This window comes from Papio anubis, chromosome 3, assembly GCF_008728515.1.
Source record: "Papio anubis isolate 15944 chromosome 3, Panubis1.0, whole genome shotgun sequence".
NCBI classification, from domain to species: domain Eukaryota; kingdom Metazoa; phylum Chordata; class Mammalia; order Primates; family Cercopithecidae; genus Papio; species Papio anubis.
This window is the reverse complement of record NC_044978.1, coordinates 126,345,366-126,372,077: the sequence shown is the minus strand read 5'-3', so window position 1 is coordinate 126,372,077 and position 26,712 is coordinate 126,345,366. Positions and strand designations below refer to the sequence as shown.

The 26,712-nt window shown below is 43.4% G+C and overlaps 1 protein-coding gene across 2 annotated transcripts in view; it reads right to left on the bottom strand.

Annotated features, from left to right (window-relative positions):
* Positions 1 to 1,989: 1,989 nt before the first annotated feature.
* The window catches only part of ENOPH1 (enolase-phosphatase 1), a 36,232-nt gene continuing 11,509 nt past the window's right edge, over positions 1,990 to 26,712 (bottom strand). Inside the window, exons 2-6 of one of the 2 annotated variants that reach the window (XM_031664564.1) lie at positions 19,267 to 19,368; positions 16,032 to 16,234; positions 12,174 to 12,306; positions 9,289 to 9,412; positions 1,990 to 3,082 (exon numbers count right to left, since the gene is read on the bottom strand). In XM_031664564.1, the coding sequence (XP_031520424.1) occupies positions 2,943 to 3,082; positions 9,289 to 9,412; positions 12,174 to 12,306; positions 16,032 to 16,156 (522 nt within the window). In that variant the 5' untranslated portion in view covers positions 16,157 to 16,234; positions 19,267 to 19,368 and the 3' untranslated portion in view covers positions 1,990 to 2,942. The remainder of the gene's footprint in view (positions 3,083 to 9,288; positions 9,413 to 12,173; positions 12,307 to 16,031; positions 16,235 to 19,266; positions 19,369 to 26,712) is intronic. The other variant, XM_031664563.1, reaches the window with a different exon arrangement.

Here is a 26,712-nt window from a genome sequence, read left to right as displayed (position 1 = left end):
ATTTGGGTTAAATTTGTAAGGTAGAAATTTTACTTCTGTTAGTTACTCCAAGTGTCTTAGTAAAAACTCCACATTCTTAAATATTAGGTTGAGGATAATATCACTTTGCCATCTGTGCACAGGTGGTAGGATAACAAACTTTTTGAATATATTATACGCAACTTTGTACTCAGGGGAATAAAAAAAACCCTGAAAACGATCCCTTTTTAACACTGCCACTGGAAAAAGGGACTATCTAAAAATCACTAATTTTTTATTGAGGAAGAGGAATATTAGATAGTTGGATTTCATTCAGGAATACTGCCATTTTTCCCAAATTACTCCAACTCTTGCAACATCATACTTTTGGCTTGTAAGGATAAACAAAATATACAGTTTTCTCTCTCTCAGCTCCATCTGCTGTACTTGGCGAGCAGCTGGGAGGGGGTGGGTGGAGCCTCATACTTGATATCAAGTCTGGAGAAACAGCACCACCTGCTGGGGAAAGGCTGCCGTGCATCTGCCCTGGCAAGAAGCCTTGTGCAACTACACCTTTCCTTGTGCAACTATACATTTGATGTTCTGCGTAGCAACGAAAACCAGCTTTCCAGAAGACCAAAAGGAAGTCCTGCTACTCCAGAATATGTTGATAAGATTAGAGAATCTTCTGTCAAAGGCTTCTCTTCTAAAAAACCAACCTGGGCTTTGATCCAAGATTGGAAATCAGTGCCACTGTAGGAAAGAGAACAACAGAAGCACATCTGGATTAATAAACAGGAATAAAAAGAGTCACAACTTTAAGAGGCCTTTGTCCCCCGTATTCTCTGCAAATGAGAGGCTGAGAAAATTTAGTGCCTTTGTCCTCTTTTTGGAAATTCCAGAAGTTTTTTCCCTTCCTTTCCCTCATAAGGACTATGAATTCATCTGAATTCACCTTCTAGCTTACTATCCACATTAAAAAAAAAAAAAGTTTTTTAATGACACATAACAACTGTGCATATTTATGGGGTACACGGTGGTGTTTCAGTACATGTGTACATTGTGTATCACTACTTACATTCTTAAATAGCTATTTTCCTCTCTTGCCAATCTACTTTATCTTTCAAATTCTTCCTAAGACCTTTCTCCATCATTTGTGAATGGGTTTCTCAGGATCTAAAAACGATTCCATTCAACTAGTTTTCCATTACTTTGCAAAATAAATCTGGTATTTCAACTTTCTCTTCATTCCTGAAATCTATTTATTTTCTGTCCTCCTTACTCAGTGTACATGGGTGGTAAAATGCCTCTCCACCTCAATCCTCTGCTGGCTAGATGCTGTGTGCCTTCCGTGTTATTCAATTCCTTTCTAATCTAGATCCGAGTGCCTAATCTTCTCTCATTTCTTCCTTTTCCAACTACTCCTTAAGTATCAAGATATACCCCTTTCTGCCATCTGCCTATGAGCTTTCCAAAAAAGGTATCAAGTTCATCCTTTTATTACCATTTGTGGTTTTATCATCATTTACAAATTATTCCCATTTCTAAGATTTACCTAAACTCATTTCCTTTCTTTTTTACTCATATATTTTCATAATCCCTAGATTTCTTAATTGGCTACTAGATCAAAATTATTAACATAAAATATTTTATATCCCCTGTCCTCTCATAGTTCTAAGACTTCTTTTTCCTTATTCAAAGCATTTTTAAAATTACTCCTCCAGGATTCATGAGTTTTTCTTGATTAGTTAGGAAAGTTAACTCCCTCCTTCAAGCATTACCTTATAGACCTCAAAGTTAAGATTCTCAAAAATGTAAGGAACTCCACTCATATCCTGAATGCTTACTATCCAAATGGAATAGTAACCTTATATGTATACATAACTCAAATAATAACCAATGAATTGCCACTGGCACTCCATTAAAACACACACATCATACACAATTAAGGTAAGAGCTAAATATTCTTGTTTTTCAGTTTCTCTTTTGCTATGGCAGCATGTGGATAGAGTTCAGGAACCTATATAAAACTGAGTGAAGAAGAAAATGCTTTTATTAATCACAACATGAAATTAACAGACATCCTATTAGAATTAAACCAGGATAAATACTGCTGTTAGAAAATTTACATTTCTCACATCCATTCCAGAGGAAAATCTTACGTATTAGGGCTCATCTTAATCTTATGGACTGATTTCAGTAAAACTTTTTAAATAGTAAATAGCAATTAACATATTCTCAAACTGTGCTAAGTAGTTAGAAAGGTAACTATAAAATATATAATGATAACACCCGGCAGGATTAGAACTGTTCTATTAAGAACACATCTCTGTTTTAGCTGTTACATCAGTGCACCTTTTTCACTGGTAAGGCAACAGCTTGTTGTGGGTGCCACAATGATTACCAAGTTTCTTCTTAAAAGACACTTGTTTGATCAAGACTCAAGTGAGTTTTCTTTCCCAATTTTCATCTTTTGGAGCAGAAGGAAATACCTTGGTCTTTGATATATATAAGGATGCAAATATGAAATACAGCTGTTATAATCTTCTAAATCACAAACGGGGCAATGAATTATTATTAGAAATAAGTCTTTGAAATATTTCATTTTTAAAATAACAAGGCTTCTGAATAATCTCTCAAAACTAGCTTTCCATTTTAGTATATGACTTGATAAACATAGCACATTAGATTGGTTTTTAGCAATTTCTTCTATCAACTACACTTTGCCCTCACTAAGGGTTAGGGTATGATTTCAAACAATTTCTACATATAAAACATCTTTAAATAAGTTTTGTGTTCACTGAACTGAGACTTCTTTCACTTATGTACCTGTGGAAGTTAATTTGAGCATACACATATATACATACTTGCATACATATGTGTACACGTATGTTTTTTAAGTAAGTTACTTTTACCATTAGAATAAACCTAGACACTACAGGGACAACTCTGGGAACAGTGCGGTCTGCCTTAGCAACCCTTCTCTAGGTTGAGGAAGGCAGGTATAGTTCGCTGAAGGATGTGATGAGGCTGTAGTAAGTCTTCTCGTCATCTGTTAATCCTGCGTTGCCTGGTCTCACCACCACAGCTACGTGCACATCTGCTTCCTCAGCAGCACTGGCCTCTGTGAAAATCAAAGGATATGTGTGTGTGTCAGAAACACCAAAAAATGATGTCTGAGATTTGCATCAAAGCCAGCAGGGGGATGTGGGGATGGAAGAAATGAATTTGGCCCTGATTTGATAACTGTTGAAGTTAAAAGGTGGGAACCCTGGGGTTGACTATATTATTATCTCTTTTATATACGTTTTAATTTTTCCATAATAAAAATTTAAAAAATACGTAACTGTACTTGACAGAAGAGAATGGCAGTGTATCCTACACTTCTGAGCTTTATTAAGTACTTATGAATGCAGAAGGATGGAGCCATGTTCTGTCCTATACCTTTCCTCCACTTCCTCCCATCAGCCCATACTGAGAACTGAGCTGTTTCCCAAAGGACAGGCTGTTGGTAATACCAATTAAAATGATATGGGGCTGGGCACAGTGGCTCACACCTATAATCCCAGTACTTTGGGAGGCCTAGGCAGGTGGACCCAGGAGTTCACTTGAACGCCAGACTTGAGTCCAGGAGTTCGAGACCAGCCTGGGCAACATGGCGAAACTCTCTCTCTACAAAAACAGAAAAATAGAAAAATTAGCTGGGCGTGGTGGTGTGTGCCTGTAGTTCCAGCTACTCAGGAGTGCTGAGGTGGGAGGATTGCTTGAGACCAGGAGGTCAAGGCTGCAGCGAGCCGAGATCGCAATACTGCACTCCAGCCCGGGTGTCAGAGACCCTGTATCAAAAAAATAAAAACACAAAGAAGATAATGGGACAAATGGAATCCTATGGTCTAATCAGCCCAAGATATCTGCTCTTACCTCCAGACCCTAAATATGTCATGCTCCCAGCCTAGAACGGAGCAAGTTAGAGTGGGAAACAGGATACTGGACTGTGATAAGAGAGATGGCACTTACTAGGACAGATAGAACAAAACTGGTGAGAAATCTGGAATACATCCTGTGGAGTTTAGATTTGGTATAAGAGTAATCCCCAATAGTTTCTCAGCCTTTGGAGAAGAGTCACAGCACCTGAATAGATTAACTGCAGGGCAGTCATGCTGAGAGAGTTAAGAAGTTCCCAGGAGACACACTGGGGCTGAGCTGTCTCTTCCACCCACCCACCCACCTCAAGTGCCTATTTTCTGTTCTGCCTATGAAAGGGCCTGTCACCTTCCCAGAGCCAACAGTATTCAAGACTCCCCTCTCTGAGTGGGAATGCCTTCTTCAGCCCACCTTTGCAGATGCCACTGGAGAAAGGCAGCTAGCTTCCACTCACCCCTACTTCCTAGCCTGACTGCCCTGAGCCAAGTTTTCATCATGACTGGCAACCCGGGAATTTGACCAAGTTGAGCCATCACAATCCACGTGGGACTTGACACTACGAGTGGCTGTTCCATATTCAGGCTTCTTATCTAATTCACCACAGGGCAAGTTTTATCCCTAAGCATCTATTTGCTCTACTATTATAATACTGAGATACATTTTCATACTTGGGTATTATTTGGGATTTTATTTTTATTTTATTTTTTCAGACAGGGTCTCTCTCTGTCGCCCAGGCTGGAGTGCAGTGGCATGGTCTCCGCTCATCCCAACCTCTGCCTCCCAGGCTCAAGTGAGTCTCCTGCCTCAGCCCCCAACCGAGTAGCTTGGATTACAGGCGTGTATCACTACCCCCTGGCTAATTTTTGTATTTTAGTAGACACAAGGTTTCACCATGTTGGCCAGGCTGTTCTTGAACTCATGACCTCAAATGATCCATTCGCCTTGGCCTCCCAAAGTACCAGGATTACAGGCGTGAGCCACCGCGCCCAGCCATTATTTGGGATATTAACTTAGTTTTTCATTCTGCCTCAACACTGGAAGGCATGTGGTACCAAAACAGGACCAGAGAGAGAGAAAAGAGCGAGCAGGCAGACAGCTCCCTGCCTCATCCCATCTGCCAATGACCCAAGTTCTGGCCCCACTGCCTAAGCATGTATGGGGCCAGCAGAAGACAAAGGGCAGGAATAAAACTGCCTTACAGAGAATCAAAGGGAGCCAATTTCATTTTGAAGCCAATTTAGGGATTATTTCTATTCTCCAAAATTAGGTATAATTTCTACAACTACAACTGAGGAAAAGGCTTAAGTGAGAAGATCTGAAATTATAGACGTACTATGTGATCCCAAATACAAAAACTAAGTGGCTACAAGAATATGAAGAAACTGTAAGTGGTCTAAGGACAGGGGTTGTAATTCTTAATATGGAGATAGAGCAAAGGTCCGGGGATCACAAATTGAACACATTTAATCCCAGAATTGGCTGGCTCTGAGCAGAGCACTCGCCACAAAGCAGACCCTTAATTCTAAGCCTGCAGAAATTTACCATCCAAAGTGCTAGGGAAATTAAATATAAACAAAACTACAGACTTTTATCTCCAACAGCCTGAATGGTTAAAGAAAAACAATTCACAGATTAAATCAGCTAAACTCACCAGAACAAGGCCTATTTCCTTTTCATAAGAAGCAAAACGTAGTAAAAGGTTTTCAAATTATCATTCTTCACAGGAACTGATAACACATACCTACCCTTCATTGATAGTAATGACCCCCGACCCTACCACTCTAAGCCCCTCAAAATCACAAGGGTATAGTGAAGTTTCAAATCAGGAAAAGGTTTCTATACAGAAAAATGATAGGCAAACATTTACAGAGAGTTCAAAGTAGAGGCCAGGTGAAATGGTTGTTGCTAAGGCTAATGCTCTTTGACAGTACATTTCACATGGCCTGGCTACCTAGTCATTATACAGTGACCCTTGAAGCATTGTGTCTGTGCATCTGTCAGTCTCTCCTCCAGTGCAATCAGATATGTAAATATAAAGCTTTCCAGAAAGTAGAAAAAAATGAGCTGAGAGTTTGTAGAAATGCTTGGACACACAGGACATGGGCTGATCCCTGCCAAATCTTTTGAGTTTTCAAATCTCGTCAATTAACATCCAGATTTAAAATTCCAGGCCAAGTGTGGTGGCTCACGCCTGTAATCCCAGCACTTTGGGAGACTGAGGTGGGTAGATCACCTGAGGTCAGGAGTTTGAGACCAGCCTGGCCAACATGGCAAAAACTCGTCTCTACTAAAAATACAAAAATTAGCAGGGCGTGGTGGTATGTGCCTGTAATCCCAGCTACTCGGGAGGCTGAGGCAGGAGAATCGCTTGAACCTGGGAAGCAGAGGTTGCAGTGAGCCAAGATTGTGCCACTGCACGCCAGCCTGGGTAACAGAGCAAAACTCTGTCTCAAAAAATAAATAAAAATAAAAATAAATAAGGCCGGGCGCGGTGGCTCAAGCCTGTAATCCCAGCGCTTTGGGAGGCCGAGATGGGCGAATCACAAGGTCAGGAAATCGAGACCATCCTGGCTAACATGGTGAAACCCCGTCTCCACTAAAAAATACAAAAAACTAGCCAGGCGAGGTGGCGGGCGCCTGTAGTCCCAGCTACTCGGGAGGCTGAGGCAGGAGAATGGCATAAACCCGGGAGGCGGAGCTTGCAGTGAGCTGAGATTTGGCCACTGCACTCCAGCCTGGATGACAGAGCCAGACTCCATCTCAAAATAAATAAATAAATAAATTAATTAATTAATTAATTAAAATAAAATTCCAGTCTAGATTAACCAAGGACTGAAATTTAACAAAGACATTAATAATGACTGAATGTCTATTGTATGTCAGGTAAAATTAAGCCTGCTCTGCCTCTATTTCTCTAGAAAAAGTTATTAAAACTTTTTTAGATATTAGATGACCTATGCTGATTTATTTTTTTTAAAACCGCTTAGCAAATTAGTATCTGCATATATACCTACAACTCTTGCCTATCTCAATAAACCAAAAGCTCAAGGGTCAGCAGAAGAGAAAGAACAGTTCAAACACACTACCTCAGGTAAGGCACCTTTACCAGAGCCTGGATTTTCCTTTGGGTCCTAGCTCTGAAAACCTCAGGAGTGACATTAGTTCTATAGTAACAGATAGGGAGGGCTGGAGAGAGGACTCTTGCTTACAGACTGCTGAAGCTGCTACCAGGAGGCCCCAGGAGTCATGTGGAGTTGACTAAGCAAAAGAGCATCCTCCTCCTCTCCTCTGCTCCTTTTCCCTAATCCCCTTCCCCAGCCTCCTGTCACAGACACAGTTTGCCAAGAGCAGCTGCACAGTACACAAAGCCCTGCTTTGGGGGTAAACAGAAGGTATGATTTCAGGCCCGGAGAAACTTGCAACCCATCGCAGAATGGAAGAAACACAAGTATGTGGAGCTGCCCTCAAATGCAAGGGAAATTATAAACCCACCAAAAGTAGGCTCAGTAGGTAATGCACTAACACTCTAAGGAGAATAAATGCGCAATCACAAGTTGGAGCCAGGGGAAAGCCTCACCAACCAGGGGCTTTTCAGTAAAAATTGCAGAGGCCACCTTCCTCCAGCACTCTTTACCTTTCACCTGCTTGTTTCCTCATTCGCTACTTTCTCCTTCTGTAATTCTCTAGAGGACTCACATTCTTAGGTAGATGCTCGAGTATGTTTTCCATTTGATCAAAACTACTCTTGAAGGCCAGGCGCGGTGGCTCACACCTGTGATCCTAGCACTTTGGGAGGCGGAGGCAGGAGGATCACTTGAGGTTAGGAGTTCGAGACCAGCCTGGCCAATATGGCAAAACCCCATCTCTACTAAAAATATTTTAAAAATTAGCTGGGGTGGTGGTGCGCACCTATAATCTCAGCTACTCAGGTGACTGAGTCATAAGAATTGCTCGAACCCAGGAGGCAGTGAGCCGAGATTGCACCACTGCACTCCAGCCTGGGCAACAGAGCAAAACCCTGTCTAAAAAAAAAACTACTCTTGAAATAATGTATATTACCAACAAAGTATGGCATACACTGTTTTGTGCATTCAACCCATAATGTAATAATATACATGCTACTGTTACTATAAACAACAAAGAGAGCCATGCTGAGTAAAAAATATATACGTCTCTGAAGTGAATCATGTATAACAAAGCCTGAGATTCACAACCTCAGAGATTCCTGGGGAACGAAGACCATCTGGCAGGGGTGACTCACCTACTCACAATGGGGAAGTGCACCAATTGGAACGATGGGCAAAATTGCTTAAGCTAATTACAGTTCTCTTTCTCTCTCTCTCTATTTTGGCTGGGTGCATATAGCTGATCTTACTATTGTTAACCGCATTTGATGCAGGTCTACAGTGACTTTATTGTCAACTAACCACCCCTTATACTCACACCTCCGTCTGCGTGCTCCTTCCCATGACAATTCCTGTAAGTCTTCCTTTGTTAATTTCCTGTGTCATAATGTGTATGTGTGTGTACATAGCAATAGGTGGGAGATCATGGACAAGGAGTTAAACGAGAAGAGTTAGTCTTTTTTTTTTTTTGAGACGGAGTCTCGCTCTGTCGCCCAGGCTGGAGTGCAGTGGCGCGATCTCGGCTCACTGCAAGCTCCACCTCCCGGGCTCACGCCATTCTCCCGCCTCAGCTTCCGAGTAGCTGGGACTACAGGCGCCCGCCACCACGCCCGGCTAGTTTTTTGTATTTTTAGTAGAGACGGGGTTTCACCATGTTAGCCAGGATGGTCTCGATCTCCTGACCTCGTGATCCACCCGCCTCGGCCTCCCAAAGTGCTGGGATTACAGGCTTGAGCCACCGCGCCCGGCCGAGTTAGTCTTTTCAATGCCACTTCCCCACGTGCAACCCCCAGAGTTGGTTCATTCTTTTTTGAGACAGTCTTGCCCTGTCACCCAGGCTGGAGTGCAGTTGTGCAAACACGGCTCACTGCAGCCTCGACCTCCTGGGCTCAGTTGATCCCGCTGCCTCAGCCTCCCATGCAGCTGGGACCACAGGAGTGAGCCACCACACCCAGCTAACTTTCTGAATTTTTTTGTAGAGACAGGGGTCTTACATTGTTTCCCAGGCTAGGGTCGAACTCCTGGGTTCAAGCAATCCTCCTGCCTAAGACCACAAAAGTGCTGGGATTACAGGCATGAGCCACCATGCCTACCTTCACTGCTGTTTTTTTTTTTGTTTGTCTGTTTTTTAAATTCAAACATGAACCAGACACTGTTTCTTTATATAAAACTGTAAAACTGATTTTTCAAGGATCCCCATATAGACTTTCTTTAAAGAGGCAATGTATTTGTAGTGCCAGGCTCAGTTCATATCCTGGAGTATAAGAAGTCTATTACTCACCTCGAGTAACATCTGTCAGAAACAAAATGTTGTTGGTTGAGCACCCAATGCTGTCTGCAATCTTTCGGTAACTTTCACTCTCCACTTTGCGTCCAATCTTGGTATCAAAGTGACCATCGACAAGCTGAACAAATAGAAGGCAAAAGACTGACAATACAAATACACTTGCAGTGCCCCTCATGCCTTTCTCTGAAACACATGATAATCACAGTTACTTCATTCGTTCAGTATTTACTGAAAATCTACTTAATAGGGAACTTTATGGAGGCTACACAAAGTAAAAATAAAGATTTTATGGCAACAGACATTTGGAAGAAGAAAAGTAGCAGCTTAATATACATAAGGTCATTTTATATTCTACCTGGTTTTCACTAGCATTCATTTTACATCTGAAATAGCTTAAAATAAATATGCCCTACATCCTACCCTTAAAGATGATTTGCACTCCAACTACTTACTGGATTGAATTTTACTCCTGATGAAAGATTCTGAACACTGTCCTTTAATCTTATGATGAAAAAATTTCTCTAACCTGCCTTATGAATAAGCTATTATTTTACTTACAAGAAATTCTCATTTTCTAATTAAAACATTTTGAAATTCTACCCAAGGGCTCATCTATGTCTCTGCCCTCTTGGAAACAATTGGAGTCAAATCTGTAACTTGCTAATTTAAGCAACAGTAATTAAAATAAGTCCATATTTAGGGTCAGTTACTAAGATGTGATTTTTTGAATGTTTTCAGAACTTTTCACAAACTAAAAACAAGCATAGTAAGCACTCAAAGACAAACTGGGTTTGGCCTATGGGAAGCTAAAAATAAATAAATAAATAAATAAAAAGTAATTTTAGGCCCGGCGCGGTGGCTCAAGCCTGTAATCCCAGCACTTTGGGAGGCCGAGACGGGCGGATCACGAGGTCAGGAGATCGAGACCATCCTGGCTAACACGGTGAAACCCCGTCTCTACTAAAAAATACAAAAAACTAGCCGGGCGAAGTGGCGGGCGCCTGTAGTCCCAGCTACTTGGGAGGCTGAGGCAGGAGAATGGCGTGTACCCGGGAGGCGGAGCTTGCAGTGAGCTGAGATCCGGCCACTGCACTCCAGCCTGGGCGACAGAGCGAGACTCCGTCTCAAAAAAAAAAAAAAAAAGTAATTTTAAGGTTTTTTTTTTAAAATCAAGATTGATTTTGCATATTTTCTTTTTCTCGCAGTTTGCCTCACTTAGTAACTAGAGAATAAAATTCTTATTAGTGAACTTAGTAGGTACTTTTGTCCTGTCATGATTGTCAGAGAGAGCAGAAAAGAAGTTGTATCTGTATTAAGAGAACAGTCACCAAGGATTAAAGGGTTTCATTATTGATTTACTATTTGATTTAAAAATAAGACAGAAAGGGCCGGGCGCGGTGGCTCAAGCCTGTAATCCCAGCACTTTGGGAGGCCGAGACGGGCGGATCACGAGGTCAGGAGATCGAGACCATCCTGGCTAACACTCTGAAACCCCGTCTCTACTAAAAAATACAAAAAACTAGTCGGGCGAGGTGGCAGGCGCCTGTAGTTCCAGCTACTCCGGAGGCTGAGGCAGGAGAATGGCGTAAACCCGGGAGGCGGAGCTTGCAGTGAGCCGAGATCGCGCCACTGCACTCCAGCCTGGGCGATAGAGCGAGACTCCGTCTCAAAAAAAAAAAAAAAAAAAAAAGACAGAAAGTAGGAAAATCCTAAAATTAGAATATGACAACCTCCAAAGCCAAAGTGTTCTTTGCACATGATAGGTGCTCAATAAATATTTATTTTAAAAACTTTTCTGGCCAAGTTACCTACTGTAAGTAACCTATTGTAAGTGTGGTCTACATTCAAGTTACCTATTATAAGTTAAAATTGCAAGTTCAGTCTATATTCCAGTTACCTATTGTAGGTTAAAATAAGTAAAAATTTTTTTGTTGTTGAGACGGGAGTCTCGCTCTATCGCCCAGGCTGGAGTGCAGTGGCGCGATCTCTGCTCACTGCAAGCCCCGCCTGCCGGGTCACGCCATTCTCCTGCATCAGCCTCCCAAGTAGCTGGGACTACAGGCGCCTGCCATCACGCCAGGCTAATTTTTTTTGTGTGTGTGTGTGTGTATTTTTAGTAGAGACGCGGTTTCACCATGTTAGCCAGGATGGTTTCAATCTCCTGAGCTCATGATCCACCCACCTTGGCCTCCCAAAGTGCTGGGATTACAGGCGTGAGCCACAGCGCCTGGCCGGTAAATATTTATTTTTAAAAAGTATCTGGCCAAGTTACCTATTGTAAGTAACCTATTTTAAGTTGTCTATATTTCAAGTTACCTACTGTAAGTTTGGTCTACATTCAGCTAATCAGCACTTCTTTTTAAAACCCTACATGTAGTCACTTCTTTCATTGATCACCCCATCCTCCAGGGGGCGCAGGGATGATGACACAGAGGGGCTAGCAAGAATTTTCTCATGTACACGAAATGCAACAGGTGACAACCTTAACTTATCACTACATTTAAAAATGTGCCTGGTTCTCCTATAATATGCTGTTTCTTCTTAAACAAAATCTATACTTCTTCAAAGAGCCAGAAACAAATGAGTGCACCTTGTCCTCTGCTGTATTCAAAAAGTCTTTATGTATTTCTCAGCACTGCACAATCCTGTTTTGCATCCTAACTGATTTTATTTTTGAAGATACAGAATAAACTTTATGTAACAACCTTATATAGAAGAAACTGTAAATACAATATAATTAAAAGTGATTATTTTCTTCTTACCTAACTTTAAACAATCAAAAAAAAAAAGCATTCTATTAGTTCCAATTAGTTTTTCTTTAACATTCATTATTTCATGCTTTGATAGCATCAAAAAACAAAGTAAACTAGGTAACCTACCTCAAGAATATCTCCCTCTGTAGAGTGCCCAAATAACAGTTTCTGTGCCTCCACACTCCCTGAGGAATAGATGTACACCTTCATTCCGGCCTCTCTCCATTTCCTGACTGCTGGAACTACATCTGCAAAGAACCTAGAGGGAAGACCACTAAGTTAAAATACAGGAACACCTCATCTAGCCAGATGAAAACCTGTCGAAACAGATGCCATATGTTTCTCTATTTGTGCCCAAATGGTAACCTGAGAAGCAGCTCCCTGAGACTACAAACTCCTGCAGTTCTAATAAACATATTGTCCGAGTTCCAGGCTCACAGCAGGTTAGAAGCAACAATCTATGTGGAAAGGAGGATAGTTTTGAACAGACAGCCACTAGTGACAGTAAAAAGGGACTACAGATAAAAGGATGAAATGGGAAAGTGTTTTTTAAATTCCCAAAAAACTCAAAAAAGCAAACAACAGCAATAATATAATTTCAGATGTTCTTCATGACAAAGAAAGGTTAAAGCATGGAAATGCTTTTTTAAAAAGATCTGTACCCAAAATAATCAAAACAAAGTTTGAAGGCTCAAAGCTATAAACTTATGATTAGCTAGAAAATGGAATTACTTTTTTTATTTTGAGACAGGGTCTTGCTCTGTCACCTAGGCTGGAGTGCAGTGGTGTGATCTCAGTTCATTGCAACCTCCACCTCCTGGGCTCAAGTGATCCTCCCACCTCAGCCTCCCAGGTAGCTGGGACTACAAGCAGGTGCTACCACCCCCAACTATATATATATATATTTTTTTTTTTGAGACGGAGTCTCGCTCTGTCGCCCGGGCTGGAGTGCAGTGGCTGGATCTCAGCTCACTGCAAGCTCCGCCTCCCGGGTTTACGCCATTCTCCTGCCTCAGCATCCCAACTAACTGGGACTACAGGCGCCCGCCACCTCGCCCAGCTAGTTTTTTGTATTTTTTAGTAGAGACGGGGTTTCACCGGGTTAGCCAGGATGGTCTCGATCTCCTGACCTTGTGATTCGCCTGTCTCGGCCTCCCAAAGTGCTGGGATTACAGGCTTGAGCCACCGCGCCCGGCCTATTTTTTTAAATTTGTTGTAGAGATGGTGCTTCGCCATGTCACCCAGGCTGGTCTCAAACTCGTCGACTCAAGTGATCCACCCACTTCAGCCTCCCAAAGTGCTGGGATTACAGGCGTGAGCCACTGCACCTGGCCTGCATTTCTTGAGAACTAAGAAAACAACGTTTTATTATATGGGGAAAAAAATTACGTAACAAATTAGTTGAGACTTGTACCATCTCACACCAGTCAGCCAAAGGTGTCTTTTTCTGACTTCTGACACTGTCTCTTTTACCAATTCCACAGTGTCTTCCATATTCATGGAGGAAATTAACATCACAGGAGAAAGGTGAAAAGAGAAGCACAAAGAACCTGGGTTGTAGAACCAGTCATCTTTAAAAAATTACCTGGAAAATGTCAGTGGAGTCTTCCGCTTTGTATGTATTAACATGCTTAATATGTTGCACTAATTGAAGGAAAGAGATCAACATATTCAAAACCAGTAGACATATAAGTATGTTATTCTGAGTACTAGTTTGCACTCATGGAGACAGGATTTCTCCTGTCTTCAGCAGTTAGTTGTATAATTAAGGAACCAAGACGAAGAGAAGTAAGGGCTAACTACCGGGTGCACAGTCTCCTGTCTCCACTTTTTTGAGTGCTTTACAAAGTGAACCTGGCTGATATTCCCAGATCACTGGCATATCCTGAAATTCCAGTCTATCCTTTAAAAGGTAGAAGCTCCTTGTAAAGTACATAAAGAAACAACATCTCATTTGATAGAAACACAAAAGAAATATACGCAGCTGGAAACAATCTTGGATCTTAGGGTTTACAGCAGGCAGTGGCCCAAAATCCTTAGAGGCAAAGTCTTATTAAGAATTTCACGGCTGGGCATGGTGGCTCACGCCTGTAATCCCAGCACTTTGGGAGGCCGAGGTGGGTGGATCATGAGGTCAGGAGATAGAGACCATACTGGCTAACACGGTGAAACCCTGTCTCTACTAAAAATACAAAAAATTAGCTGGGCGTGGTGGCGGGTGCCTGTAGTCCCAGCTACTCGGGAGACTCAGGCAGGAGAATGGTGTGAACCCGGGAGGCAGAGCTTGCAGCGAGCGGAGATCACTGGGCAACAGAACGAGACTCCGTCTCAAAAAAAATAAAAAAATTTCTTAGCAGGCCGGGCACAGTGGCTCATGCCTGTAATCCTAGCACTTTATAGGAGGCCAAAGTGGGTAGGCTGCCCTGAGCTCAGGAGCTTAAGACTAGCCTGGACAACAAGGTAATACCCTGTCTCTACTAAAATACAAAAAATTAGCCAGGTGTGGTGGCCTGTAGTCCCTGCTGTTCGGGAGGCTGAGATACAAAGAATTGCTTGAACCCGGGAGGCGGAGGTTGCAGTGAGCTGAGATTATGTCAATGCACTCCATCCTGAACAACAGAGCAAGACTCTGTCTCCAAAAACAAAAATAGGCTGGGAGAGGTGGCTCATACCTATAATCCTAGCAGTTTTGGAGGCTGAGGCGGGGTGGACCACTTGAGGTCAGGAGTTCAAGACCAGCCTGCCAATATGGTTAAACCCCATCTCTACTAAAAATACAAAAATTAGTATGGTAGCAGGCGCCTGTAATCCCAGCTACTTCAGAGGCTGAGGCAGGAGAATCGCTTGAACCCAGGAGGTGGAAGTTGCAGTGAGCTGAGATTGCACCACTGCACTACAGCCTGGGTGAAGAGCAAGAATCGGTCTCAAAGCAAAAACAAAAACAAACAAATGAAAAGATTTTCTCAGCAATATGGTATGGACAACATAGCAAGACCACACCTCTACAAAAATGTGGCGGTGCATGCCTGCAGTCCCAGCTAATCAGGAGGCTGAGGCGGGAGGATCACTTGAGGCTACAATGAGCTATGAAGGCACCACTGCACTCCAGTGTGGATCACAGAGCAAGACCCCAGCTCTAAAAAAAAAAATAGGCCAGGTATGGTTGCTCATGTGTGTAACCCCAGCATTTTGGGAGGCCAAGGCAGGCAGATCGCTCAAGCCCAGAAGTTTGAGAACAGCCTGAGCAACATGGTAAAACCCCATCTGTACTAAAAATACAAAAACTAGCCGGGCATAGTGGTACATGCCTAGTCCCAGCTCCTCATGAGGCTGAGGTGGGAGGATCACCTGAACTGGGGGAGGTCAAGGCTGCAGTGAGCCATGATCATGCCACTGCACTCCAGCCAACAGAGTGGGATCCTGTCTGAATCAATCAAGAATTTCTCAGTAGTATAATACTCCAAAGTCTCCTCAGGCTGGAGTGCTTTTAGGAACTCCATAACCAAGATTCAAAGAATCTGTGAAGTTGCTCAAAAGAGCAAAGAAGAATGTGGTAGTGAGGACATCCTCTGAGTAACCTCAACATGATGGGGAAACAATTTCCTATGTCTCATAGAGCAAAAAGCAGGTAATTCACAGTCCAGGGAAGCAGCCCAACAGAGCTGTCACTCATGTGCTAAGAATCAAATATGACTTAGTTCAAGGAAATCACCATTTTCTAGGAAGCTATTTTAAACGGAGACTTTGACAAGTCTTTCAACCAACCCAAAAGACCAGACAGGCAGGTCCGGGTAATCTAGTCAGCTGAAATATTTTAGCCCAGTTTTGAAAAAATGAAACAAAGCTCACTTGTTAGACTTAAGAAGAATGTGGATTTTTATCTATTTTACCAATCATGTGACTTACGCTGGAAAGGGAGGACTAGTGAAAAAACATATTTGGATTTGGGACTGGTGAAATGTTTAGGCTGACTCGAGCACATACTCTGCTTTCATGCGCCCAGCTGTGAATGCCGCCCTCCACATGTGGCCCTGAAGCTGTTTGAGTGCAGTGGTCTTTCGATCCAGGGACATCTGCCAGCACACATTATCTACCACGGCCTGGATCATCTGCTGCAGATCATCCACTCCATTCCCAGATGCTGCAGGGATAGGAACAGCCCCATCCAGGTGGGCGTCCTCTTCAGCCTTTAAGTCAGAAACAACATGATGTTTGTTTTTTGCTTATTCAAAAAAGAGTCATTTAAAACAAGACCCAAAAACCCAGCAGAACAACTTTCTCCATCATTAGCCCTAGTATGGCTGCAAATTGAAATAGCATATACTTTGGAGCTGATACAAATGATTCCTAAAAGAATGTGGATTAATAAATTTGCATTACCTTTCTTTTGCTAAAAGCTGAAATTTAAACTGAGAGGCATGTTGTTTATGAGAAGAGAGAGCACATAAAGATAGAATTAAGACTTGATGGCCGGGCGCGGTGGCTCAAGCCTGTAATCCCAGCACTTTGGGAGGCCGAGGCGGGCGGATCACGAGGTCAGGAGATCGAGACCATCCTGGCTAACATGGTGAAACCCCGTCTCTACTAAAAATACAAAAAACTAGCCGGGCGTGGTGGCGGGCGCCTGTAGTCCCAGCTACTCGGAGGCTGAGGCAGGAGAATGGCCTGAACCTGGGAGGCGGAGCTTGCAGTGAGCCGAGATCGCGCCACTGCACTCCAGCCTGGGTGACACAGCGCGAGACTCCGTCTCAAAAAAAAAAAAAAAAAGACTTGATTTGTTGATTCACTACTGGGATCAACAAACCAGGACTTTAACTCAATCTGATCATTTTCTCTGCACTATAACTAATTGAGAAAGAAGCAAAGAAAATCTCATAAATTAGTTTATGCCTGCAATTCAGTGAAAAGAAGCTAGTGAAGTAATGAGGTTGGTTCACATTCAGTCTCCTATGATCTCCCACATCTTGCAAAAATCCTAATAGCCACTTAGAACAATGACCTTGTGACAAAGCAGTCCAATTTCTAAAGATACATATATACATATTTATGTACAATAATGGGGGACTATGTATGTATGTTTCAACAAGGTTTTGACAACAAAAAAAGGTAAGGGAGGAAAGTAAAGTAAGTCCTCATTTAACATCATCAAAAGCATCCTCAAAAGGTGCTTGGAAACTGTGACTTCAAGTGACATGACCTTCTCAAATAATGTCATTTCCTTCAACATCATTTTGTTATAACATTTATGTGGGGAAAAAAATTGGTTTTGTTATAGTTGGTTTAAAATTGAAAATTGAAATTTAAGTGCCATTTCACTTAAAGTCAGTTTCCAAGAACCCAAAAAAAACCTAAGTAAGGACTCATTGTATTTCAGATTAACCCTGAGTTATCCAGAAAATTAAACAAACCCAAATATTCCATGCCCAAAGGACATAACTACATTTCGAATCCTAATTCCTAACAGTAAAACACCTACAGAGAGCATTCCACAGTATCCAATATAGAACTAACTAGAAAATAACTGCCAGTGAGTTAGCTCTGCAGACCTTTTAAGATCTTTGCCATTGAAGCAATTTTAACAATAAAAACAACAGAGCAGGAGTTCCGTAGCACACAATGCGGAAGGAAAAGACAGACTGACAACTGGTGGGAAGAGAGCAGAACAAAGCACAGGAGACCAAAGGAGGTATGAGGGCTGGGTCAGAGTGAGCTGGGGTGAGGAGTCTGGAAAAGGAGTGTGGGTGTGAGGACCCAGGAGCACTGGAGAGGGGGCAGCAGGGGCCTGCAGTGAGGAAGGAGGGAGTGCAAAATGATGAAGTACTGTCATGGAGAATGACGTAGCTTGGATGTGTGTCCCTGCCCAAATTGCACATTGAAATGTAATCCTCAATGTTGGAGGTGAGGCCTAGTGGGAGGTGACTAGATCACGGCGATAGACTTCTCATGAATGGTTTATTTAGCACCATCCCCCTTGATGCTGTCCTCACAATAATGAGTTCAGGCTGTTTTAAAGTGTGTAGCACCTCCCCTCCCCACTCTCTTGCTCCTAACTTTCACCATGTGAGACGCCTGCTCCTGCTTTGCCTTCCATCATGACTAGAAGCTTCCTGAGGTCTCCCCAGAAGCAGATGCCACTATGTTTCCTGCATAGCCTGTAGACCTGTGAGCCAATTAAACCTCTTTTCTTAAAAATTACCCACTCTCAGGTATTTCTTTACAGCAATGTAAGAACAGACTAATATAGAGATGTTAATAAAAAATGTAGAGACTGCTCAAAACCTTTTGCATTCTACCCAGGAAGGACTTTTTTTTTTTTTTTTTTTTTTTTAAGACGGAGTCTTGCTCTGTAGCCCAGGCTAGAGTACAGTGGCGCCATCTCGGCTCACTACAACCTTCGCCTCCCACGTTCAAGCAATTCTCCTGCCTCAGCCTCCCAAGGAGCCAGGACTACAGGTGCCTGCCACCACATCCAGCTAATTTTTTTATTTTTAGTAGAGGCAGGGTTTCACCATTTTGGCCAGGCTGGTCTCAATCTCCTGACCTCAAGTGATCCACCCACCTCAGTCTCCCAAAGTGCTGAGATTACAGGTGTGAGCCACCATGCCCAGCCTAGAGTTGCCTATTCCTAGAGCTATTTAAATTGCCTAAAAATGCCATATATTTGCAAACATAAGCCCTTTCTGGGTGGGCTGGGGGTGGTAAGCTCATGCCTGTAATCCCAGCACTTTGGGAGGCCGAGGAGGGTGGATCACTTGAAATCAGGAGTTCTAGACCAGCCTGTCCAATGCGGTGAAACCCAATCCCCACTAAAAATACAAAAAATTAGCTGGGCATGGTGGCAGGCGCCTGTAGTCCCAGCTACTCGGGAGGCTGAGGGAGGAGAATCGCTTGAACCCAGGAAGCAGAGGTTGCAGTGAGCTAAGATCGCACCACCACACTCCGGCCTGTTCGACAAAGCGAGACATCATCTCAAAAAAAAAAAAAAAAGAAAGAAAGAAAGAAAAAAAACAAACAGCAACTCCAGAAACAACAAACTGACATGATCCAGCCTTTAATTATGTACTGTGAATTCCTAAGCAGGCAACTCACTAAGTCACTGCAACTTCCATCCCTTATCAAACCAGGGCACTTATTTTACAAAATGCTCATAGCATGTTCTAAATCTCCAGGTACTCTCATTTCTAAGACACTTGGGAATGTAAGCCAGAAATGTTCCAACCTGTTTCCTCAAAAGACTGACATCCTGCTGGCACTCCTCTTCTTCCCAATGTGTCTGCAGATACTCTTTAACATTTTCTTCGATGTAAGGAAATAAAATGTCCTGGATAAAAGAGTAAAAGAAAATACAAGAGTTAGCTTGTATCAGTTGTGCAAGATCCAGTTCTTCCACAATCTTACCTTACATAACTGTAACAAATAAATCAATGGAACTCTTTATAAAAATTGCTGCTGTGAATATAAGAGCAAGAAAGAGAGACAGAGGCCAAGAAACAAATAAACTAGACCAAGAGTTGGCAAACTACAACCTGCAGACCAAATCAAGTGCACTGCCTATTTTTGTAAATGAAGTTTTATTGGAACACAGCCACACTCGTTTATTTAAATAATGTCTGTGGCTACGTTTACATCACAATGGCAGAATTCAGTATTTGCAACCAAGACCATAGGGCCTGCAAAGCGTAAAATCTTCACTGTCTTGTCCTTTACAGAAAAAGTCTCCCAACTATGGAACTAGATGGCTAGACCAAAGGTCCTTGAGTACATGGATCAAGTGTGTCTTGCTCACAGCTATATCCCCAAAGCATACCACGTTATTGTACATATCACTCAAATAATCTGCTGAAAAGAATGGCACCCATGCATGACAAGTATTTAAAAACAAACAAACAAACAAACTTGATCACCATGACTCTTTCTTGGTAACCAGACTACCTTTGGAGTATCCTATAAGAAAGTGACATGCAGCTGGACGTGGTGCCTCACGTCTGTAATCCTAGCACTTTGGGAGGCGGAGGTGGGCGGATCACCTGAGGTCAGGAGTTCAAGACCAGTCTGGCCAACATGCTGAAACCCTGTCTCTACTAAAAATACAAAAATTAGCCAGATGTGGTGGCGGGCACCTGTAATCTCAGGTACTCGGGAGGCTGAGGGAGGAGAATTACTTGAACCTGGGAGGCGAAGGTTGCAGTGAGCCGAGATCCCACCATTATACTCCAGCGTGGGGGACAGAACGAGACTCCGTCTCAAAAAAAAAAAAAAGATACACAAAACAATTCAGTAATAAATAACCTGTCAGTAATCCATGCATTAGGAATTTCTTTCCCAGTCAGGCTTCTACCTCTTCTTTTTACTAGCTGTGTTCAAATAACTTATGCTCCTGAGCCACAGTTTTCTCATTTGCTACACAGGAATAATATGAGGCAAAGTCACTGGAGGACTGGACTTTCTAATGGAAGGCACCTGATATCTTACCATTAATATGTTCTTTTTTTTTTCTTTTTTTTTTCTTTTTTTTTGAGATGGAGACTTGCTTTGTTGCCCAGGCTGGAGCGCAGTGGTGAGATCTCGGCTCACTGCAGATCTTGGCTCACTGCAACCTCCTTCCGCCTCCCGGGTTTAAGAGATTCTCCTGCCTCAGCCTCCCAAGTAGCTGGGGTTACGGCAACTGCCACCACACCTGGCTAATTTTTGTATTTTTAGTAGACATAGGGATTCACCATGTTGGCCAGGCTGGTCTTGAACTCCTGACCTCAAATGATCCACTGGCCTCAGCCTCCTAAAGTGCTGGGATTATAGGCGTGAGTCACTGTGCCTGGCAATATATTCTTAACATATTCTCCAGCACACACAGTTAAACTGAGCAAGGATCACCCAAATTTCATGATAAATAATAGCAGAGAAGTTCCCAGAAGATAAATCACAAGCAGAACCAACTTATTAATTCAACTTTCCTGAGGACCTACAGAGAGCAGGACACTGGAGTTATGAACCATAGCCAATCTTCTCAGAGAACTCAAGGAAATAAAAGGTGCAAGGTTTCAAACAATACTGAACATTTGGGAACAGCTTTAGAAGTTGGAAATTACTTTAGAGTTCCTTCCTGATCATCCAATATGCCCCTCCCCTCATCTATAAAATGCGCCACTGTACTGAGTCATCACACAAAGCTAGAATTTAGTATAACATCTGGACTATAAATATTATTTGCTGCCGGGCATGGTGGCTCATGCCTGTAATCCCAGCACTTTGGGAGGCCAAGGCAGGAAGACCACTTGAATCCAGGAGTTCAAAACCAGCCTGACCCTGTCTCCACAAAAATTAAAGAGCTAGCTGGGCTGCCGATGCACACCTGTAGTCCCAGCTACTTGGAGGGGCTGAGACAGGAGAATTACTTGACCCAGGAGGTTGAGGCTACAGTGAGCTGTGATTGCACCACTGCACTCCAGCCTGGGTGACAGAGCGAGACTCCTACTCAAAAAAAAAAAAAAAAATTATTTGCAGTCAACATGTTAGCAGACTGTACTATTTTAGTGCAAAAGGGTTACTGCATAAATGTATGTACATGGAATAATCAACTAAATTATGAAAATTTTATCCAATCTTTAAACATACTTATTGAGAATATCTGTAAGACAAATACAATGCCTTCAAGTTACTTATAAAATAGCCTGGCATGTGCTATCATACATTATAAGAATTTTTTTTTTTTTGAGACAGAGTCTTGATCTGTCACCCAGGCTGGAATGCAGTGGTGACAATCACAGCTCACTGCTGTCTAGAACTCCTGGACTCAAGAGATCCTCCCACCTCAGCCTCCTGAGTAGCCAGGATTACAGGTGTGCATCACCATGCCTTGCCAATTTTTAAAAAATTTTTTTGTAGGCCGGGCGCGGTGGCTCAAGCCTGTAATCCCAGCACTTTGGGAGGCCGAGACGGGCGGATCACGAGGTCAGGAGATCGAGACCATTCTGGCTAACACGGTGAAACCCCGTCTCTACTAAAAATACAAGAAAAATTAGCCGGGCGAGGTGGCGGGCGCCTGTAGTCCCAGCTACTCGGGAGGCTGAGGCAGGAGAATGGCGTGAACCCGGGGGGGCGGAGCTTGCAGTGAGCCGAGATCGCGCCACTGCACTCCAGCCTGGGGCACAGAGCAAGACTCCGTCTCAAAAAAAAAAAAAAAAAAAAAAAAAATTTTTTTTGTAAAGACAAGATCTCGCTATGTTGCTCAGGCTGGTCTTGACTCCTGAGCTTAAGCAATCATCCCGCCTCAGCCTCCCAAAGTGCTAGGATTACAGGCATAAACCATCGTACCCATTGATGATAAATGTTTTATCTTCATTATAATCCACTTACAGATAATTTCAGAACACTATAGTATGACAAATATGCTACAATAAACTCAGGATTCTACAAATAAACGTGGGAATATTTTCAGTACATCAGGCACTTAAGGAGTTACCGTGATTTAGCAGTACATACAACAAAAGCCTATAGAACTAGAGTTATTTGCCTTGTAGGGGAATATGATTAAATTCCACTAGATGTTACAGGGGACACTGTGCAAGCAGCAATTATATTACTCTACACAGCTCAGTGATAGCTTACTGAAAGAGCCAAGAAATTTTGAAGATCTAATTACATTAGTTGCCTTGGCCGGGCGCAGTAGCTCACGCCTGTAATCCCAGCACTTTGGGAGGCCGAGGCGGGAGGATCACGAGGTCAGGAGATCGAGACCACCCTGGCTAACACGGTGAAACCCTGTCTCTACTAAAAATACAAAAAATTAGCCGGGTGTGGTGGCGGATGCCTGTAGTCCCAGCTACTCGGGAGGCTGAGGCAGGAGAATGGCGTGAACCCAGGAGGCGGAGCTTGCAGTGAGCCGAGATTGCGCCTCTGCACTCCAGCCTGGGCGACACAGCAAAACTCCGTCCCCGCTCCGCCCCCCCCCCCAAAAAAAATACATTAGTTGCCTTGTAAATGTTTAGAAGTTCAAATATGGATATGCTTTTTTTTTTTTTTTTTTGAGACGGAGTCTCCCTCCGTAGCCCTGGCTGGAGTGCAGTGGCGCCATCTCGGCTCACTGCAAGCTCCGTCTCCCGGGTTCACGCCATTCTCCTGCCTCAGCCTCCCAAGTAGCTGGGACTACAGGCGCCCACCACCACGCCCGGCTAATTTTTTGTATTTTTAGTAGAGACGGGGTTTCAGAGTGTTAGCCAGGATGGTCTCGATCTCCTGACCTCGTGATCCGTCTGCCTCCGCCTCCCAAAGTGCTGGGATTACAGGCTGAGCCACCGCGCCCGGCCTACGGATAAGCTTTATGGTCACGTGGTTGTTTTAATGAAAAGGTCATAGAATCAGTAAAAATCAAACTGTTGTTACAATATTTACTTATCTCCTTTGAATAAAACAGGTAATAAAAGGTACTTCCTAAAAATTGTGCTGAGAGGCCAGGCCAACATAGTGAAATCCCGTCTCTACTAAAAATACAAAAATTAGTCGGGGCGTAGTGGTGCGCGCCTATAGTCACAGCTCCTCAGGAGGCTGAGGCAAGAGAAACGCTTGAACCCGGGAGGCGGAGGTTGTAGTGAGCTGAGATTGTGCCACTGCACTGCAGCCTGGGTGACACAGTGAGACTCCCAAAAAAAAAAAAAAAAAAAAAAGAAAGAAAGAAAGAAAAGAATAGTGCTGAGAATACAGCTACATAAACAAACTACTTTAAAAGCTTTCCAGCAGGGCGCGGTGGCTCACGCCTGTAATCCCAACACTTTGGGAGGGATCACGAGGTCACGAGATTGAGACCATCCTGGCTAACACTGTGAAACCCCGTCTCTACTAAAAATACAACAAATTAGCCGGGTGTGGTGGCGGGCGCGGTGGCGGGCGCCTGTAGTCCGAGCTACTCGGGAGGCTGAGGCAGGAGAATGGCGTGAACCTGGGAGACGGACCTTGCAGTGAGCTGAGATCGCAACACTGCACTCCAGTCTGGGCGACACAGAGAGACTCCGTCTCCCAAAAAAAAAAAAAAAAAAAAAAAAAAAGCTTTCCAAGGCTGGATGCGGTGGCACCAGCCTGTAATCCCAGCTACTTGGGAGACTGAGGCAGGAGAATCACTTGAACCCGGAAGCAGAAGTTGTAGTGGGCCCAGATCACACCACTGTACTCCAGTCTGTGACCCGGGCAGACTGTCTCAAAAAATAATAAAAATAATAAATAATAAAAGCCCTCCAAGGGAACTATACAACGCAAATGATTTATAGTACTTGAGAACTTAATATTCTTTAGAAAACAAATTAAACAACACAAAGGCAATATTGGTGGGCTATTTTGTTTGTTTGTTTTTTTGAGACGGAGTCTGGCTCTGTCGCCCAGACTGGAGTGCAGTGGGGCGATCTCGGCTCACTGCAAGCTCTGCCTCCCGGGTTCACGCCATTCTCCTGCCTCAGCCTCCCGAGTAGCTGGGACTACAGACACCTGCCACCACACTCGGCTAATTTTGTATATTTTTAGTGGAGACGGGGTTTTACTGTGTTGACCAGGATGGTCTCGATCTCCTGACCTCGTGATCCGTCTGCCTCCGCCTCCCAAAGTGCTGGGATTACAGGCATGAGCCACCGCACCCGGCCCCCATTGGTGGGCTATTATTTCTTTTTTTTTTTTTGGAGTGCAGTGGCATGATCTTGGCTCACTGCAACTTCCGCCGCCTGGGCTCAGGTGATCCTCCCACCTCAGCCTCCTGAGTAGTCGGGACTACAGGTATGAGCCACCACACCCAGCTAATTTTTTTAATTTTTACTAGAGATGGGGTTTCGCCACGTTGGCCAGGCTCATCTCAAGCTCCTGGACTCAGGCAATCATCCTACCGCAGCCTCCCAAAGTGCTGGCATTACAGGCATGAGCCACCATGCCCAGCTCCACATAAATTTATTTTGCTTTTTATTCTCTAACATTAATAGAGACATAGGCCCGGGCTCGGTGGCTCCACCTGTAATCCCAGCACTGTGGGAGGCCAAGGCCAGCGATCACTCGAGGTCACGAGTTTGAGATCAGCCTGGCCAACATGGTGAAACCCCGTCTCTACTAAAAACAAAAACTTAGCCAGGTGTGGTGGCTGGCGCCTGTAATCCCAGACACGAGAACTGCTTGAACCCAGGAGGCAGAGGTCGCAGTAAGCCAAGATCACGCCACTGCATGCCAGCCTGGGCGATAGAGCAGGACTCTGTCTCAACAACAACAAACAAAATTAAGTGGCTTGATGGTTCCTAAATATAAATCACATCATACAAACAATTAATAAAACAGGTTACAAACAGTATGTAAAGCATAATCTTATTTAGGGGGATATTTAACACACTGAACAAAATATAAGAGAACATGAAAAATGTTTACAAAGGTTCTCTCTGGGTTATGACATTAAAAGAAACTTTTTTGCATATCTCTTTTCTACAATAAAAATGTACAACCTTAATAGTGCAAAAAGTTAGCAAAATTAAATGTTAAAAAAAAAAATCAGAGATTGCCGACAGTGCTTTTCTTTTTTCTCTTTTTTTTCTGAGACAGTCTTGCTCTGTCAGCCAGGGTGGAATACAGTGGTGCGATCTCAGCTCACTGCAACCTCCACCTCCTGGGTTCAAACAATTCTGCCTTGGCCTCCTGAGTAGCTGGGATTACAGGTGTGTGCCACCACGCCCAGCTGATTTTTGTATTTTTAGTAGAGACGGGGTTTCTCCATGTTGGCCAGCTGGTCTTGAATTCCTGACCTCTGAGATCCCCCCATTTTGGCCTCCCAAAGTGCTGGGATTACAGGAGCCACCACCAAGCTGGCCTGCTGACAGTGTTTTAAACAAAATCACCCCCTACAAAGAAAAATAATTAAAGGCTGTCTCCAGAGAATAAAATTACGGGAAATTACATGCAACGGACAAGAAGAGCCAGTTATCTGAGGCAGTATGACTGAGGAATTTAGCAAAATCCAAATTCCAATCAGAGTGACTAGACTGTGACTTCAACAGAACAGAGCTTATCAGCACAGGTAGTGAATCAGCTATACTATGATCAATCTGAAGAACCACATTTGTGCTGAGCCACTTTTCTTCCCTGGCTCAAATACACTTACTTTGATGATCTTGCCACCTAGCATCTTTCTCTATTAAAGTTAGCCTTCCCATGCAGTCTTCCCACAGATGTTTACTGTCAGATGTCTGTGATAATAATATTAGGAGAATGTAATATATTAGGGTTTTTTGGTTTTTTTAATTTACTGTTTTTTTTCTTCTTCTTCTTTTTGTAGAGACAGAGTCTCACTACATTGCCCAGGCGGGTCTTGAACTCCTGGGCTTAAGTGATCTTCCCATCTCAACCTCTCAAAGTGCTGGGAGTAAATAACTGTCACAAGATCTGATGGTTTTATTTTATTGTATTTATTTTTTGAGATGGGAGTCTCGCTCTGTTACCCAGGCTGGAGTGCAGTAGCGCAATCTCGCCTCACTGCAAGCTCCGCCTCCCGGGTTCACGCCATTCTTCTGCCTCAGCCTCTGGAGTAGCTGGGACTACAGGTGCCCGCCACCACATCCAGCTAATTGTTTGTATTTTTAGTAGAGACAGGGTTTCACCATGTTAGCCATGATGGTCTTGATCTCCTGACCTCATGATCCACCCGCCTCGGCCT